The 16,067-nt window shown below is 51.2% G+C and overlaps 6 protein-coding genes across 6 annotated transcripts; 3 read left to right on the forward strand and 3 right to left on the reverse strand.

The window, feature by feature from the left end:
* Positions 1-1,194: 1,194 nt before the first annotated feature.
* AO090003001387 (putative MFS quinate transporter) lies at positions 1,195-3,032 on the forward strand (the record flags this gene model as incomplete). Its single annotated transcript, XM_001820395.3, has 4 exons — positions 1,195-1,469; positions 1,533-1,722; positions 1,773-1,901; positions 1,956-3,032. 4 exons carry the CDS (start codon positions 1,195-1,197, stop codon positions 3,030-3,032), a joined length of 1,671 nt encoding a protein of 556 aa, XP_001820447.1.
* A 211-nt stretch (positions 3,033-3,243) lies between these two features.
* On the reverse strand, positions 3,244-3,879 carry AO090003001388 (uncharacterized protein; the record flags this gene model as incomplete). The annotated part of the gene is made up of 1 exon (XM_001820396.3): positions 3,244-3,879. One exon carries the CDS (start codon positions 3,877-3,879, stop codon positions 3,244-3,246), a length of 636 nt encoding a protein of 211 aa, XP_001820448.1.
* Positions 3,880-5,878: 1,999 nt separating this feature from the next.
* Positions 5,879-7,417, forward strand: isn1 (IMP 5'-nucleotidase ISN1; the record flags this gene model as incomplete). Its single annotated transcript, XM_023235300.1, has 6 exons — positions 5,879-5,903; positions 5,973-5,995; positions 6,019-6,202; positions 6,230-7,057; positions 7,119-7,258; positions 7,331-7,417. 6 exons carry the CDS (start codon positions 5,879-5,881, stop codon positions 7,415-7,417), a joined length of 1,287 nt encoding a protein of 428 aa, XP_023090333.1.
* A 442-nt stretch (positions 7,418-7,859) lies between these two features.
* AO090003001390 (ATP-dependent 6-phosphofructokinase) lies at positions 7,860-10,328 on the reverse strand (the record flags this gene model as incomplete). Its single annotated transcript, XM_001820398.3, has 3 exons — positions 7,860-9,014; positions 9,063-9,524; positions 9,588-10,328. The coding sequence occupies 3 exons, from the start codon at positions 10,326-10,328 to the stop codon at positions 7,860-7,862; spliced, it is 2,358 nt and encodes a 785-aa protein (XP_001820450.3).
* Positions 10,329-11,821: 1,493 nt separating this feature from the next.
* Positions 11,822-13,831, forward strand: AO090003001391 (mediator of RNA polymerase II transcription subunit 17; the record flags this gene model as incomplete). Its single annotated transcript, XM_001820399.3, has 3 exons — positions 11,822-12,093; positions 12,141-12,526; positions 12,573-13,831. 3 exons carry the CDS (start codon positions 11,822-11,824, stop codon positions 13,829-13,831), a joined length of 1,917 nt encoding a protein of 638 aa, XP_001820451.1.
* Positions 13,832-14,032: 201 nt separating this feature from the next.
* Positions 14,033-15,521, reverse strand: AO090003001392 (NAD(P)/FAD-dependent oxidoreductase; the record flags this gene model as incomplete). The annotated part of the gene is made up of 2 exons (XM_001820400.1): positions 14,033-14,908; positions 14,967-15,521. The coding sequence occupies 2 exons, from the start codon at positions 15,519-15,521 to the stop codon at positions 14,033-14,035; spliced, it is 1,431 nt and encodes a 476-aa protein (XP_001820452.1).
* Between the last annotated feature and the right edge of the window lie 546 nt (positions 15,522-16,067).

Genomic DNA, 16,067 nt, shown 5'->3' on the forward strand with positions numbered 1-16,067 from the left:
TTAGTAATTTTTTCCCATTTATTTGCCGGATACGTTACATTTCTCCTAATTAGCTTCTAAGTTAGGGTTTTCGAGGTCCACTTTCCCCAGAAAGAGCCAAAGAAATCTTGGCCACCACATGTGGATCGGCAGAGTCCGTGCTGGAAGAGCCACTCATTCCGTGTGCTCTAATGTCCCCGGTCACCAGTCAGGAAGGTCGAACATTGCTCCTCAAGACCCCCACCTGCTACGCTATATCCCGCATTCCTCGTGACGTCCGGTAAACTCGTGGTGCCCTCCCTTTCCCCAGGTCTGCCAAGCAGTCCGGCCGGAGAATTTTCTCGCGTTTGGGCCCGGGTGACGCCAGATGCTTTTCGGACGTTGACCGAAATCGTCCCAGAGCCTAAGTATTACCGACATTGCTCCTGCTAGATTAGACTAGATGTGATCCAGATCCGAAGCCGGGGAAAGATCCTTTTTTTTTTTTTTCGGCCGTAAAACAACTGGGTCCATGTGATTACTTAGTTGTGCATGGCAGGGATATGTAGGAAAGTGCAGCAACTAGTACGGAGATGATGCATCAGCAGATTGGCCCTTGTTTAAAACTTTTCTACGATTTCTTTGTTTCATTCCTGTTTCTTTTCGTGGCTATTGCGGCTGGAAAAGTAGGATATTACGGCTTGGAAAAAAGGGCTGCTACACAATGAGCACAACGCCGAGGATGAGTTAAGAGCTAATAAGCTCATCTCGAGGCTTCGGAACCTGACCGATGGAAGACACGCACCCAAGGCTTGCGCCCTACCTGTACCCCGGGCTTAAGCACCCTTGGCGACATCCAGCTCTTGGCCAACGCAGGCCCACCGCGCAAAGTTTCCTGTTATGGTGAATGGTAAACCCATTGACATTGTTTTTTCTAGCTTTAGGGTTAGGAGTGTATGGATTTTACCTTTGGGTAATCGTCAGTTATTCCGACGAGTCTCCCCACGCTTTGTATCATCCCCCGCATTGTTAGATGTCACCACCATGTGAGAAAAAAAAATCCCCCAATGGGTGGGATCGTCTGGGGTATATAATAACCTGGTCATCCGGCCTCCCTGTCCGTGTCACCATTGCGTTGTCACCCCTCTTCTCTTTAACACTCGCGTGCTTGGTCTCCTTACTTGACTCTCACGCCAAAACGGCACTGGAGACAACGCAAGTCTTCCCTCTACCACAATGGCGGGCGCAAAGAAACCCGTCAATATTTTCCAGCTCAAAAACCTGGGCGATCCCAAACAGGTCTACAACTGGAGACTATGGCTTGCTGTCATCTCTTTCGGGCTCATGGGCGCTGCTCGAGGTGTGGATGAGGGCTTGATCTCCGGTGCCTTCAACTCCAAGGACTTCCAGAGAACCATCCACTACGATTCGTACAGTAAAGTCGAGCAGACCAACATCAAGGCCAATGTCTCGGCCATGGTCCAGATTGGCTCTGTCGGCGGTGCTCTCTTGTAAGGATAACCATATCTCTGGCGATACTCTCCATACCTCAATACTAACTCTTTGTTTCCCAGTGCCTTCTTAGTTTGCGATCGCATCGGCCGTCTCTGGGCTACCCGTCAGCTCTGTGTCCTGTGGATCGTTGGTATTGCTATCTTCATGGGAGCTAATGGTAACCTGGGTGCTATCTATGCTGGCCGTTTTGTTGCCGGTTTGGGTGTCGGTCAGACAGTTGTGGTTGGCCCTGTGTATCTTGCAGAAATCGTAAGTGAAGCACATTCTTCTATGAAGAGATCGTCGGCTCACCATCATAGGCCCCCGCATCAGTCCGTGGTCTCTGTACCTGTGTGTTCACAGGCTTTGTCTACCTCGGTATCGTCCTTGCCTACTTCACCAACTATGGCTGCCAAGTGAACCTTGGAGACAACACACACAAGCGTTGGGTTAGTGCATTTCATCCCTGACAACGGTCGCTAGATATCCTAACTCCTCAATAGGAAGTGCCCACCAGTTTGCACATCATCTTCGCCGGCCTTATCTTCCTCCTTTCCTTCACCCAGTACGAGTCCCCTCGCTACCTGGTCAAGAAAGGAAAGTATGATGAGGCCTTGAGGAATTTGTCGCGTGTCAGACATCTTCCGGAGGACCACGAGTACGTCGTCGAGGAAATGACCGCCATCCGGACCTCACATGAGGCCGAGATGGAAGCTACAATGGGATCTGGTCCTATAGGAGTGATCAAAGAAGCCTTCCTGGTTCCCAGCAACCTGTACCGTCTATACCTCGCCCTGATGGCTCAGCTCCTTTCCCAGTGGTCTGGTGCCGGTTCGATCACCCTGTATGCCCCCGATCTGTTCGCCCTGCTCGGCATCACTGGGTCGAACGAATCGCTCCTGATCACCGGTATCTTCGGTATTGTCAAGTTGGTTGCTGCTATCATTTGCGCCTTATTCCTGGTCGACGTGATCGGCCGCAAGCGCTCGTTGCTTATCGGTATCACATTCCAGGCGATCTCCATGATCTACGTGGCTGGCTTCCTCACTAGTGTCCCGGAGATGGGCGTCGTGGACGACTTCGTGCTCCCAGAAAACAAGCTCGGTCCCAGCCGAGGCGCCATTGCAATGATCTACATTTCCGGATTCGGCTGGGCCCTCGGCTGGAACTCCATGCAGTATCTCCTCACAGCTGAGCTGTTCCCCCTCCGTATCCGTGCGCTGGCGACTTCCCTGGCGATGACCCTGCACTTCGTCAACCAGTACGGTAACTCGCGTGCCGTGCCTAACATGCTCCTCGGCACGGACCACGGCGGTATTACCCCCATGGGTACCTTCTGGTTCTTCTCCGCGGTGACCGTCATCGGCTGGTTCTGGGTGCTATTCACCGTTCCCGAGACGGCGGGCCGTAGTCTGGAGACCATTGACCGATTGTTCGAGCTGCCCTGGTACAAGATCGGTCTGTACGGTGCTCGGGATGCCGAGCACCGCGACATGGTCATGTCGGATAAGGCGCAGATCGCGGAACAGTCCAGCCACGTAGAGAACGTGGGGAGCAGGGACAACACTACAAGGGTCTAGATGAGCAGTTATGATGATATTCCTCTATTATGTTATATGTACAATGAGATGAGCCAACATCCGTTGAACGGATATAATTCCTAGTATCAACGAACTTACGAAGCTTACTTACGAAGCTAAGAATACAAATAAATTATAACATCAGAATCCTTATTCATTATCCATGACCCATACATAACATCTAATCATCACATCACAAATTACACAATATCTACCCCAACTTCCCAGGCAAAGGAATAACAACAATCCTCGCCTTCCTCGCCGCATCCTCCCTCACCCTCTCCCCCTCCCTCGACGCCCCAAACCCCGGAATTCCCCTTCTCCTCTCCAAAACATCCATCATCTCCATCTCCTCCACCTCCTCAAACGGCAAATCAACCCGAATCAAAACCCCCCTGGGCTCAAAAAACCCCCCATTCCACCGCTCAATAACATCCCTCAACTCCCCACTCCCAACAATCATATTCCTCTCCTCCCGACTCCGCTGCGCCCGTCTCGCCACATAATACGCCGGTATGGCCCCTAGAAACCCAACCATGAGGCCCCCGACCACCATCACCCCCAGCCCCTTCCCGATGGCTGTGGTCCATTGCTTGCGGCTTAGTTTTGCGGTGGTGATTACCTCGGAGGTGAAGTTTTCCCAGTCGGTGGGGGTGATGTTGTATTGGGCGAGGAGGGGCGGGTATGTGAAGCCGGAGGTTGGGTAGGCGGATTTCGAGGGGATTTGGAAACCGCGAGTGAGGAGGGTTTCTGGGGCGAGGTTTTGGGGGGTTATTGTTGGTGATGTAGAGGTTGAAGGTGAGGGTGAGGGTGAGGTGGGAGTGTAGGGTGGTGGTGCTGTGTCCATTTTGATATTGATATTGTTGGTTTGTGTGGATATATTGAATGACTTTAGTATACTGAAGTAATTATACTTCTTTGTAATGCAACACCCTAACAAAATCGAGAATGAAAATGTATATCCGAGAATGATAATACACAGAAGCTACACCTAATCCACCAGATATATACCCACGAACCCTCCCTAAAACTAAATCACTGTATGATAACGATGACGCACAAATCCCCCAGGCATCCACGAAGCCTACGGCATCCCTCTTCCTCAAAACTCCAATACTACGTAGTCACAACCCATCGCGTACTGTCTATACCCAATCCGTCCCCCGAATAGGCAATCATGAAGCTTAGTTGATCTTGACAGCGCGGCTGAGCCGCCCCGACACCCCTGCTCCGCTCGTTCTAGAACGGGCTATGACCTCATCAGGATCGCACTAGGCAGTGATATTAACTGTTATCTTAATAGGTGAGTCAGGGATCTACGGGAGTTTTAATTGATTTGGTTGTTGGGGTTTAGAGTTCTGGGCAGGGCCGAGGTAGGTGTCGTGTCATCCGGGAGTGAGTGACTCAGGCTGCCATCAGTCTTGGTTTGTTGTTTTGAGGGCTTTTTTGGTCACTTGGTGGGGGCTTTGTTATTGGTTGGTTTGGGGGAGTGGCAGGGGTTCTCGTGATACGGAGCTCGTGATTTGGGGGATACGAGGGGTTATTGATGTGGAGACCTAACTAGCTAGTTAACTGTTCTAGAGACTGGAACTGAACATGGACTTGGCTTACAGACTTTTGTTTTGATTAGTTGTCGATTATAAACACATTCTTCTCTTGATTCTCTTCTCGTTGATCTCTCCTGTCATAGAAAGGGTTATTGGCCACTTTGTATTAGACTTGACCATCACAGTATACTCTAAGCGATCCATAGGAACTATGTCTACTCTACCTTGGTAGAAGCTATTCCTTCACGTCAATTAAGTTTCCAGTATTGTTATAGGAAGGTAGAGCCTGCATAGTTAGCAGCTCTGACACCTATTAAGACATTAATCGTCAAAATCCACCTTTGACAATTCAGCGACTGCCTACAGCAGAACAGTGCCGTTTCCGGTAAATACCCCTTAGTTGGAAATCAAATCCTCTTCTATTATTTCCACCTAGTAGTTATGCAAGGAGTGTTTGGACTCGCGTTTCCTCCGGCCTGTGATTTGTATACGCTTGTCTTCAATTCTGCCCAACTGACAACTTCTTCGGATCTATCCGATCTAGTTATCTTCTAGGTTTGAGCGATGACCGAGTTCATGCACTTATCAAAGAATGGTCACAAGCGACAAAATCACTACCTCAAGTGGTGCTTCTGGTTTCGACCAATGCCTTCCCAATAACAAGCTATAATCACAACTGAATATGCAGCTGTGCGGTGGACACGGTCTGATGAACCAGATATATCTGAGGGTCCACCAGATCTGCAGCGGATGGAGACTGGTTCCGAATAGACCATCAGTCTCCGCCCCCTTGCATGGTCGGGCACTTCTGGAGCGTTGGAAGAGGCCGTGTGCTTTTACGATCCATGGTAATTCGTGAGACAGACTCAAACATTCAAAAGTGGAAAAGGCCCGAAAGGTTCTGGGTTCATTCAAATGCCACGTATATACGACTATAGGTCACGTCCGTGACCAGTCAGGTTAATTCCAGCCTGTTCGTCGTATAGACTGGTTTAGAATCCTTACAGCTACGGCCTCCGACATGACATTCTGTCACACCGACAATTGACGCCACTTATAAAAGAACAGAGAGAATGAAGGGAGTGGCATTGAGGGATCTGATTTGACAGATCTTATCTCCGCGTCACGACACAATCTGGCCACATGACCCAAACTATAGATTTAATACCGAAGCTAAACCAGATGTGGGGAAGAGCAAACAAGCTCCCTTGAGACTTGATCTTCTCCTCATCCTCCATCCCCCACACTCGACAGCTCCCCATACACTCTCGATCATTCCTCCTATAACACCTTATAATCATGACGACCCGTTATCGCGTTGAATGTGAGTTCCGACTTGACCCTGTTGTGAATTGTGGACGCTCCGCTAACGAATCCTACTGATGCTCTTAAGGTATGACGCAAACTGGCCCCGCGGTCCATGGCGCTAACTCGACCAGTCGCATCGTCGCGACCAGCTGATAGAATGGATCAAAGGCCTTCTGGCTGTTCCATTTGTCCTGCATTCACAACCTACGGCGGTCTACCAAGAGCACGGCGAGAATCTGGTCGCCATTGCGGCGGATACCCACCAACGTTATGCGGAGATCTTCCGGGATGTTGAGAATCTCATGCGCGATCATAGTACTCCTCTCCCCTGACTCACATCAGCCAAATTCGCTTCACTAACTCAGAACAATCCAGTCCACCACATAAAAACAGGCGCCCCCGGTAAATCGAAGCTCAATCACCTCGTGCCAACCGTAGGCTCCTTCTTCACGCCCCTCCCGCTCGAAGACGCTTTCAAATACCAGGACAGCCAACGCTTCATCAGCCGGCGTCGCTTTGTTGCCCCGTCCTTCAATGACATCCGCCTCATCCTGAACTCGGCTCAGCTTTTGGGCCTCTTTCGCACCTCCGGTCTCGACCTCGTAACCTTCGACGGAGATGTCACCCTATACGATGACGGCGCTTGCCTCACCGACGACAACCCCGTCATACCCCGCCTCATCCGTCTCCTCCAACAAGGCCGCAAAATCGGCATCGTCACCGCCGCCGGCTACACCGAGGCACCCAAGTATTACGAACGTCTAAAGGGTCTCCTCGACGCTGTGCACAGCTCCGACGTCCTCACCCCGGCCAATCGCAACGGTCTCGTCGTCATGGGCGGTGAAAGCAACTTCCTCTTCCGCTACGACCACACCTCCCCGGATAAGCTTACCTACGTCCCCCGTGAACAATGGTTGCTCGAAGAGATGCACTCCTGGCAAGAATCGGACATCACACAGCTTCTGGACATCGCTGAATCCTCCCTCCGCGCTTGTGCCAAGAATTTGAATCTCCCCGTCGCAGTACTGAGAAAGGATCGTGCTGTTGGCGTTTACCCCCTCGATCGGACAAAGGTTACTCGAGAACAATGGGAAGAAACGGTCCTAGTGGTTCAAAACACTGTCGAGCGATCGGTCGTCGGCACTAGATTGCCCTTCTGTGCGTTCAATGGTACTATATCACAACCCCTCCTCGTCACACACTACAGACCTGACTAATATTACTGATAAAGGTGGAAATGACGTCTTCGTCGACATCGGCGATAAATCCTGGGGTGTGCGCGCCTGTCAGCAGTATTTCGGCGGCATCGACCGTTCCCGTACTCTCCACATTGGCGACCAGTTCTTGTCCGCTGGCGCCAATGATTTTAAGGTTTGTTAACAGCCCCTCTCCTTCATTCCTATTACAACCTGCAATGTAATTATACTCATATGTGGATCTTAGGCACGCCTGGCTTCGACCACAGCCTGGATCGCTAACCCGGCTGAAACGGTGCAGCTTTTGGATGAGTTGGCGATTATCGAGAAATAATCTACCTTTACTCATGACTTCTATTTTCGTTTTCTCTTCGATTCTCCGTTTTCGATTATAAGTATTACAATTTACTAGTCTTGTTGTCACTGTTATCGGTTTCGGGGTCATTGAGCGAGTGCGGGTTTGTCTAGGGAGTGTCTTGCATGATTTGGTGAAGATGTATTACATGAGATACGCTATGAGTTCAGATATGACGTTTAATAATGCATATAGGTATGAAGAGCGATTTGAATAAGGGAGATCATAATTTTCATTCAATAATTCCTGTCTGTCATGATACATACGTAGCAGCCATCACTGCATCTCAAGTTTCGTTTTGTTCTTGCCGGCCTAGTATGTGAAAGGGAAAACGACCAGTCTTCCCGCCGGTCACGGATTCTAACCACCCAACTCTCATTAACGCCTTTAACAGTGCAAGTTGTTGTTCTTATGCCAACGTTTAACAGTTTTCGTAGCAAGACCAGCCCGTCTTGCCCTCGCCGAAGCTGGCGCGACCGGACAAAATGTTGACGGTGCTCTGCAAGTCGAGCCAGAATTCGTCCTTCGGGCGACGACGGGCCCAGTCGGTCTCGGTCGCTTCCAGGCCGTTGGGACCGCCCATCTGGGAGAAGAGTACCTGGGATCCCTTGACACCGATGACGGTCGCAGAAAGCTCGTCGGCGGCAATCTCGTCGGCGGACTTGCCGGAGAAGGTTTCGATGTGCTGCATGCATCGGATGGCCATGCGCAGGGCACGGATTCGGTCCATCGGAGAGGGCTTGCCACCCTGTTGGAAGTGACCAGGGACCGCCGCACGCGACTCAAAGCGGCCCTTGGCTTCTTCCTTGATCATGTCGGCAATGACTTGTGTGGTGTAGGTGCTGGAAGCGGTCTCGTTGCGCAGGATGATCTTTCCGGCACGGTTGGCACCCTTGTCGTGAGCGAAGTTGTTGCGCAGGAAATCGATATCGCGTGCCAGCATCTTGATATCGATGCCTTCCTCCGGGATGTAGACGGCCGAGGCACCTACCGCGAGACCAGCGGTCGTAGCGACGTAACCGGACTTACCACCCTGGGTTTCGACGACGAAGACACGGCGGCGGGAGGACGACGCGGATTGACGGATAGCGTCACAGAAGTCGATCAAAGTGTTCAAGCAGGTGTCGCTGCCGAGGGAGTATTCGGTACCCGGGACGTTGTTTGAAATGGTGGCCGGCAAGACCACCATGGGGATCTTGAAGGCTGGATATTTCTCGCGGGCCTGGCGCAATTGGCTAACAGCAGTGAAAGCCTCGAAACCACCAACCACGAACAAACCATCGAACTTAAACTTCTCAAAACACTTGGCAGTGGTCTCGAAGTCCTCGGACGGCAGGCTTCGGTTGGTTCCGATGTCTGAACCACCTTCGTTGACCCAGGTGTCCTGCTCCTCCCAACTGACCTCGCGCACAGAGCTAACGGGGGTGTCTGCATGATGCCGGCAGAGGCCGGGGAAACCGTTGTGAACGGCAAGGGCCGTGTGTCCACGAGTCTGGCAGTAGGCGACGGCAGCACGGGTGGCTTGGTTCATACCTCCGGCAGGTGCACCGACGTGTATAATGGCAATGCGCATCCGCTAGAGGACATTAGCTTTATTTTAACGCAGACTTAGAATTCGACATACCTTGTTTTCTGGGAGGATCAACTTGGGGTGGTCGGGGGTAGCAGTGTTCTTGTAGGCGAAATGGTACTCCTTGAATTCAGAGTCGCGCAGATGCATAGCCTCATCGAACTTGCGCTCATGAATGAGGTCGGCGACTTCCTTGGTGGCCTTCACTGCATCCATCAACGGCGTGCGCAGCAACTTGTTCTCGCGGACGGTGATGACAGGGGACGGAGATTCGGGTGTCATATCCAAAACGGCACGGACGGCTTCCACGCCCTGTAGGGTCGAGAGGGTACGGTCATAGGCACATGCTGCTCCTCCTCGTTGAGTGTGGCCTAGGACGGTCACCCTAGTGTCCAGATCAAGTCGGTTGGTCAAAATATCCTTAATCTTGCTGCTCGTGATCTTGTTGAGTTGGCGGTCATGAGCGCCCTCGGCCACAATGACAATCGTTCTCCGCTTGCCTCGTTCCTGACGGTTCTGTGGGACATACGGTTAGCACGCAGATGAACCGGCTAATTCCATGATTTCAGTATCGCTTACCTTGGTGATGATATCGCACATGTCATCTTCCCAGCCCTCGCGGGGTGGCATCTCGGGGATGAAAAGCCAGTCGGCGCCAGTGCTGATAGCCGACATCAAGGCCAGCCAGCCACAATGGCGTCCCATGACTTCAATAACGAAGCCTCTCTGGTGCGAATAAGCGGTATCGAAAACGTCGTCGACCGCATCACAGATGCGGGTAAGGGAGGAATAACAGCCGATGGTAGCGTCTGTGCCGGACATGTCGTTATCAATCGAGCCCACCAGACCAACAATGTTCAACACCTTGTAAGGGACAATCTGTTCCTCAGTCAATTCGCCCGTCTTGACCAGCTCTTCCAGCAAGCCAGGCCATTCAGAACGGAAGAGGTCGGCACCAGTCAAACTTCCATCACCACCGCAAACCACCAGGGCATCAATACCCCGGACAATCATGTTCTTAGCGGCCTTCAGACGACCGGCACGTTCCCGGAAAGCCATGCTACGAGCTGAACCGATTAAGGTACCACCCCTGGAGAGCCAGCCACGGACATCTTCCCAGTGTACCTGACGGATCATATCTCCGCCATGGACCAGACCCTCGTAGCCTTCGTATACGGCATAGGCTTCACATCCGGAGTAAATAGCCATCCGAACGACAGCCCGGACGGCGCCGTTCATACCGGGAGCATCACCACCAGAGGTCAAGACACCGATACGGCGGCGCTTGGGAGGCTCCGCGGGGGCGTGCGTCGTAGCCATCATGCAGATGACAATCTATTAAAGAACTATAGGTGAACAATAAGAAGTAAGGTCAATGATTAGATCTAAGGAGTGACAAACAAAGGGGGTCTGAATGGATAGTGGAACAGTTGAGGTTTAGATAACTTGTGTGACGGTGGGGGGGAAAGAATTCCGGTGAGAAAAAGCGGGAGTGGGCAACGGTACGTCACTGACTGGAACTTGATAAGAAAGTGAAACTAAAGTCGATAGTCGTCTCAGGAGCAGTTCGAGTGTTATATCACCGAGTGCGGGATCCCCCTGCAAGTGAAACTGTCAGACAGTGTACCTATATTGTTGATCTCCGCGGATTTCCCGTCAACTTAAGCAATTCCTGCCAGTTGCTGCGGGATTGAGGAAGTCTGAAATGCAAGTGAAGAAAAAAGACTATCATCGCTGATGTCACTGACATTGCCCGTTCGGGGCAAGCGTCCGGAGCTATCACGTGACAACCCCTCTAGGGCAGGGCTTGGGCCAGCACGTGTGGCGGCGGACTGTTCTCCGTGGTGGAGTGTGACGCCATCTAACGGTCAGCATGGAACCCTCAGAGTATCAGAGATCCGGACATCTCCTCATGTTTTACGGTTTCTGGTTGGCTATACTAGTTTCCCTCTCTTCAATCGTTTCAACCTTGACCCGGTGAACTGCTCCTATGGCTCCAGTTTTATGATATCAGGCCACAGGGGTCATCCTTGTCTTCCCATATGGCTCGACAGGGCTCCGCCGATTGTGAGAGAAACAAGAACCAACTCCTTTCTTAAAACTGGACAGGCAATCAGTGGTCCATGATATACGACTCACATAGCATACAGTTCTCCCAAGGCGAGTCGATCTAATATATGCAACTAGACCGTCAAACACTCCGATGTAATATCAATTAAAGCTCTTCTCCCGGGAGCTCCATAGTTCAGGAGCTGTTTTGTCTACCGGTCAAGAGCTCCACTTCCTCACTATGCCTCTTTGGGCCACCATTCGTAGAGTAAACAATAAGCATGCCATTATGCCACCTGGAAAGGGAAAAAGGTTTGTATACACTGGTAAGCTAGGTGAAGCAAAGATCATCCAGAATCATCTAGTACGATATTAGTAGTTGCTGGGCTAGTTATACTTAGCCAAAGTCACATATGCTGTTGAATAATACAGAGTATGCGTTTACTACTGAGGATATATATTCCCGTACAAACGGTGATAGGTAATAGTTTACTCTTCCACCATGATATAGTGACAAACAATTCAATGATATTACTTCAATTGTCCGTTAAACAAGATGTTCCGATTGTTTTAAAAAAGTATACCACCAATGAAATTGCTGTTTTAAGGGCTACACAGCAATGTGACGGCGTTGACCAAGTAGGATCACGTGCCGACTCACCGCGTTGCGGCCGTGCAATCTAACACCAGCCCTGACAAAGTCAATCTTCAGTACTCCGTCTTTCTGATCCAAGCTCTGCCGCAGCAGGGTGACAACCGACGTTATGTCCGACTCCTTCAACCTCCCTCTTCGTCCCTTAACAGAGAAGCGCGAACGTCCAGATCCGCTTCCCGTGGAGATCGCTCAGATTAATGCTCAGTATGGTTCCTTTCGCGATGTCACCGAGGACAGCCTCCGGGCCAAGATCGAAGCCGACAAAAACAAAGATCCATGGTTCGACAAAGAGGAAAACGACAACGCATCTGCCGATGAGGATACGACGGAGCGTCTAGATCAGCTGTATAAGCGTCGGGCAGCCATTACCCAATTCGCCCTGTAAGCTTGATCCATACGGAGGATTCTCGTGCGCTAATCGCTTGCAGCCAGGCCCATATGGAAGCCATGTTCGCCCTCGACTTTGTCTCCCTTCTGCTCTCGAAGCATACGCCTCGTCAAGCCGAAATGTCCATGTCTGCATACCTGAAACAAGTTGCGCCCCTCGGATCACTAAATTCGGAAATTGTCAATCCACCACCAAAGCCCGAGTCCGCGGCTAGAGACACCAAGAACGTTTCGCGTGGGTGGAGGCTGCAAAATTTTAACTCCGCGGCGAGCAAACTACTCGACTCCGCTACTAGACTCGAAGCTGAAGTTGCATCGGAGACCAGGTATTGGGATGAGGTGCTGGCGGTGAAGGAAAAAGGTTGGAAGGTGTCCAGGTTGCCCAGGGAAAGACAGGCCCTTGGGGTACAGTATGGCTTTTTAGAAGGTGAGATAGATTCGTTTCAGTATTGTCCGTATACTGACAGCTGTAGCTACTCCAATCTTCCGCGACCGGGGCTTAGCGGCTCTGCGACGAACCAACGACGGAAGCTTGATACTCGACAAAGGTTTAATTCCACTCAAGGCGCGAACAGTGCGTGTGCGTGTGAGGAGTCGTGGTCAAATCACAGGGTGCTCGAAGAACCAACCGGCGTCGGATAACACTGAGTCAATCGAGAGTCGTATCCTGCAGGCGCGTGATACGGTATACGAAGAGGAACTGTTTCACGAGCTGGTACGTGAGGCAAGAATACTCGGTAGCCAGGGAGTCACGACACGCCAGAATCTAGTTCAATTCCCAGTGTCGGAGGAGCAAGAGGTCTTGTTGGATCTCATCGACAGCGATCAGATATCGCCTGAAAATGATGTAGTGTCCTCCAACGAGCACGCCGTGGTGGCAGACGCTCTTGCCCATGCAATTCGTATCCTGCTCGCCTACGCCCATCGCCAAAACCTACGCAGAAGGACCCAGCTCCCAACACCACTAACCCCAAAGCGCCGCCAAACCCCAGAATACCAGCTCCTCCGACCGGTAATGGCCTACCTGCAGCATAGCTCCCATGTGCGATGGCTGGAGTCGTTGTTGAATGATATAAACCAGATTTTGAAATCTGCTGGAATCACGTGTGATTTTACAGCGACTCCCTTCTCGTCTCTGAGTCTCAGGCGCACCATCAGTGGGCTCCCAAAGGTAGAGGCTTTGGTTCAAGAGTTTTTGTTGCCCTACGAGTCGACCTTTTCTGCGCAATTGGTCACCCCTCAAAGCTCGTTCCGGGTCAAGGTTCGCACTAACGTCACAACACCGCCGCTCGGCACTCACTACGAAATCTCAGTCAACATGCCTCAGTATCCCGATGTTCGCCCGCCGAACCGCATCGGCTTGCAGGATGAGGCAGCCTCTATACTCACGCATTTTGTGCTACTAGACATCCTTACGGCCATCACCCACGCCAAGGGCTCATCCGTGAAAGGTATCAAGCAAGAGACAGGGCACCTGTTGACATGGCAAGCAGCGTATCCGCACAATGGCGAGCTACTCGCCCTCTCCAGCACCGGCCAGCACAAGAAAATGAAAGTGAGCTTATCAAGACATGAGCTAACCGTGCGAGTATACTCGATAAGGGGGATTGACGGGTTTGGCAAGCCGGCTGTGGACAAAACGCCGGCCATGCGCTCGCAAACATGGAAGTGCGATGGCACTCCCGACCAGCCTAACCTGATGGACTTTATAGCTGAAGTATCCAAGGAGTAATGCGGAAATACCACTTGACCCAAGTCAGAGAGGATGAACGATCGGACATAAAAAGGGTGAATCAAGTGTATTCTGTTCATTGCATGGGCTAAGCACAGACAATTGGCTGGCATATTAATATATACAGACCTGCTTCAGCACCTCCATCCCAAGATGACATGCATTTAGTGATTTGGAATGTCGCTGCCATGTATATCTGCATCAGGCATCTAAATCGAAGGATTTGATGGCATGGTCCACTGTCAGTGGCTCTTTCAGCCGTCTTTCATGAATACCGTATGCCTTTGGCAACCACGCGCTCACGTCTGTTCCCATCATCATCTTTGCCAAAGCTTCTCCGGACAGCAAGCAGTTGGCCATGCCATATCCGTTAAATGCAGCCGCAACGTATTCCCCCTCGCCCTGTCGCCCTGTCATTGAGGCTTGCGCACGTCCGACAACGGGAAGCCCGTCTGCGGAGAAGCCCATAATTCCACTCCACCCGCTGGCTAACCTCCATTGTTCCGCTCCGTTGTGACCAAGGAAATGTGGCAGCTTCTCTTGTAGATGCTTTATGGAGCCTTCCTCGACCAGACTGTCGTCCGCTGATAAACAATTATCGATTCGCGTGTCCTCCCCGCCGAAAAAGAAATAACCTGTTTTCGTATTCTGCATGAGATAGTACAGGCCAGCAGCATATCGACCGGACTGCTTATCATACATAACCGGATAATGGAAACCCCATGAAAGATCACCACCGCGATTGGGCATGATATTGCCTGCGTCTTGCACCGTCATCGTTCCCTTGAAGGGATAGATTGGGCCGCGGAGTCCAGGGAGCAAATGTCCTGCATGGCCATTGGTACAGTGCGCTATCTGAGTTGCGCGCAGACCTCCTCGTGGTGTATGCAGGATATACGGCCAGGAAGGGCTCGTCGCATCGAAAGCGATAGAAGTAACGGGGGTCTGCGTTTCGATATTCAACCTATGCCCGTATCTCTCCAGGAGAGAGGCAAAAATCTTGGTCACGAGCCGGTAAGGCCAGACAGTCCCAGCGGGAAGCAGAGCACCCCCAGCGCCGTCCAGGTGATACTCCCTCTAGACATATTAGCCGTAATGAAGATTATACCAACACTCAATCAAATCAAATACATACCTTCAACACCTCCCTATTAAGAGTTGTATAAATCCCCTTAAAACCTGGCAGATCCCTCTCCAAAGCCTCCACGCTTCCCTTAAACCTCTCGAACCCATCGTCCTCCAGAAAAACCCTCACTTTAACCACCTCTTCCACCTCACTCTCCTCCACCGCAAACCTCCGCACTAACTCCCTCATCCTGCGTAAATTCTCAAACGTAAACCTGACAACCTCCCCTGCACCCTCCCTCCCAAACTCTTCCACCAAATGCAGATACTCCTCCCCAGCATTCGCAGCCAATTGACCCCCATTCCGGCCCGTCGCACCCGAACATAGCGACCTAGCCTCTAAAACCGTGATATTAAGATCAGGATGATCATCTAGGAGAGTAAGCAGGACCGAGAGACCGGTTATCCCAGAACCAATGATCACGACATCGGTTTGAGGGGGTAGAGAAGGAGATTGAGTATCACTGAGGGGGTGTGGTGGGGTTTGCCAGTATGAAGACGTTGGATTGGGCTTCGGGAGACCTGGGTCTTGGGTTATGAGTGTTCTGAGAGCAGGAGTTTGCATTTTGGGGCTGGTTGCTGGATTGGTTCTATTTGGTTGTTCTGTTTGGTGTGTGAGTTGTGTTGAGAGGTTACTGTGTCATGGTTATCCGAAGAGGGGGTGTGGGGTTGAGTTTATTGATACGATAAAGCTATGCGGGGAATTATACTGATATGATACCGGATATCGGGTCTTGGATTGTTGATAGAGATGGGTGGGTTTGATGATATCTGGTGTTCATTCTGTAAGGATACCTGGGAAGTTTGTAGGGCACGTGTCTCTCCATAACCCTGAAAGATGGACATGGATGAGTTGTGATCTCTGCTTCTATCGTGGTTCTAGGCTGTGTTGGGGATACATGATATGCCGTGGCTTTACCCTGGTGGAAATGATTGGCCAGGACAGGGGTGATTGGGTGCTACTCTCAGAAGTTAAGCACTTTGGTTAAGTTGTAAGATTTTGATATTGTGAGTGAGAATACTGTCAGAACCCTGCGTAGACTAGAACCCAGCATAAAAGACAAGATACCTCGCTGAGGCTCGAAAGCTATAGACTGAACGGTTTGGCCTA

Source organism: Aspergillus oryzae, chromosome 2 (genome assembly GCF_000184455.2).
Source record: "Aspergillus oryzae RIB40 DNA, chromosome 2".
NCBI classification, from domain to species: domain Eukaryota; kingdom Fungi; phylum Ascomycota; class Eurotiomycetes; order Eurotiales; family Aspergillaceae; genus Aspergillus; species Aspergillus oryzae.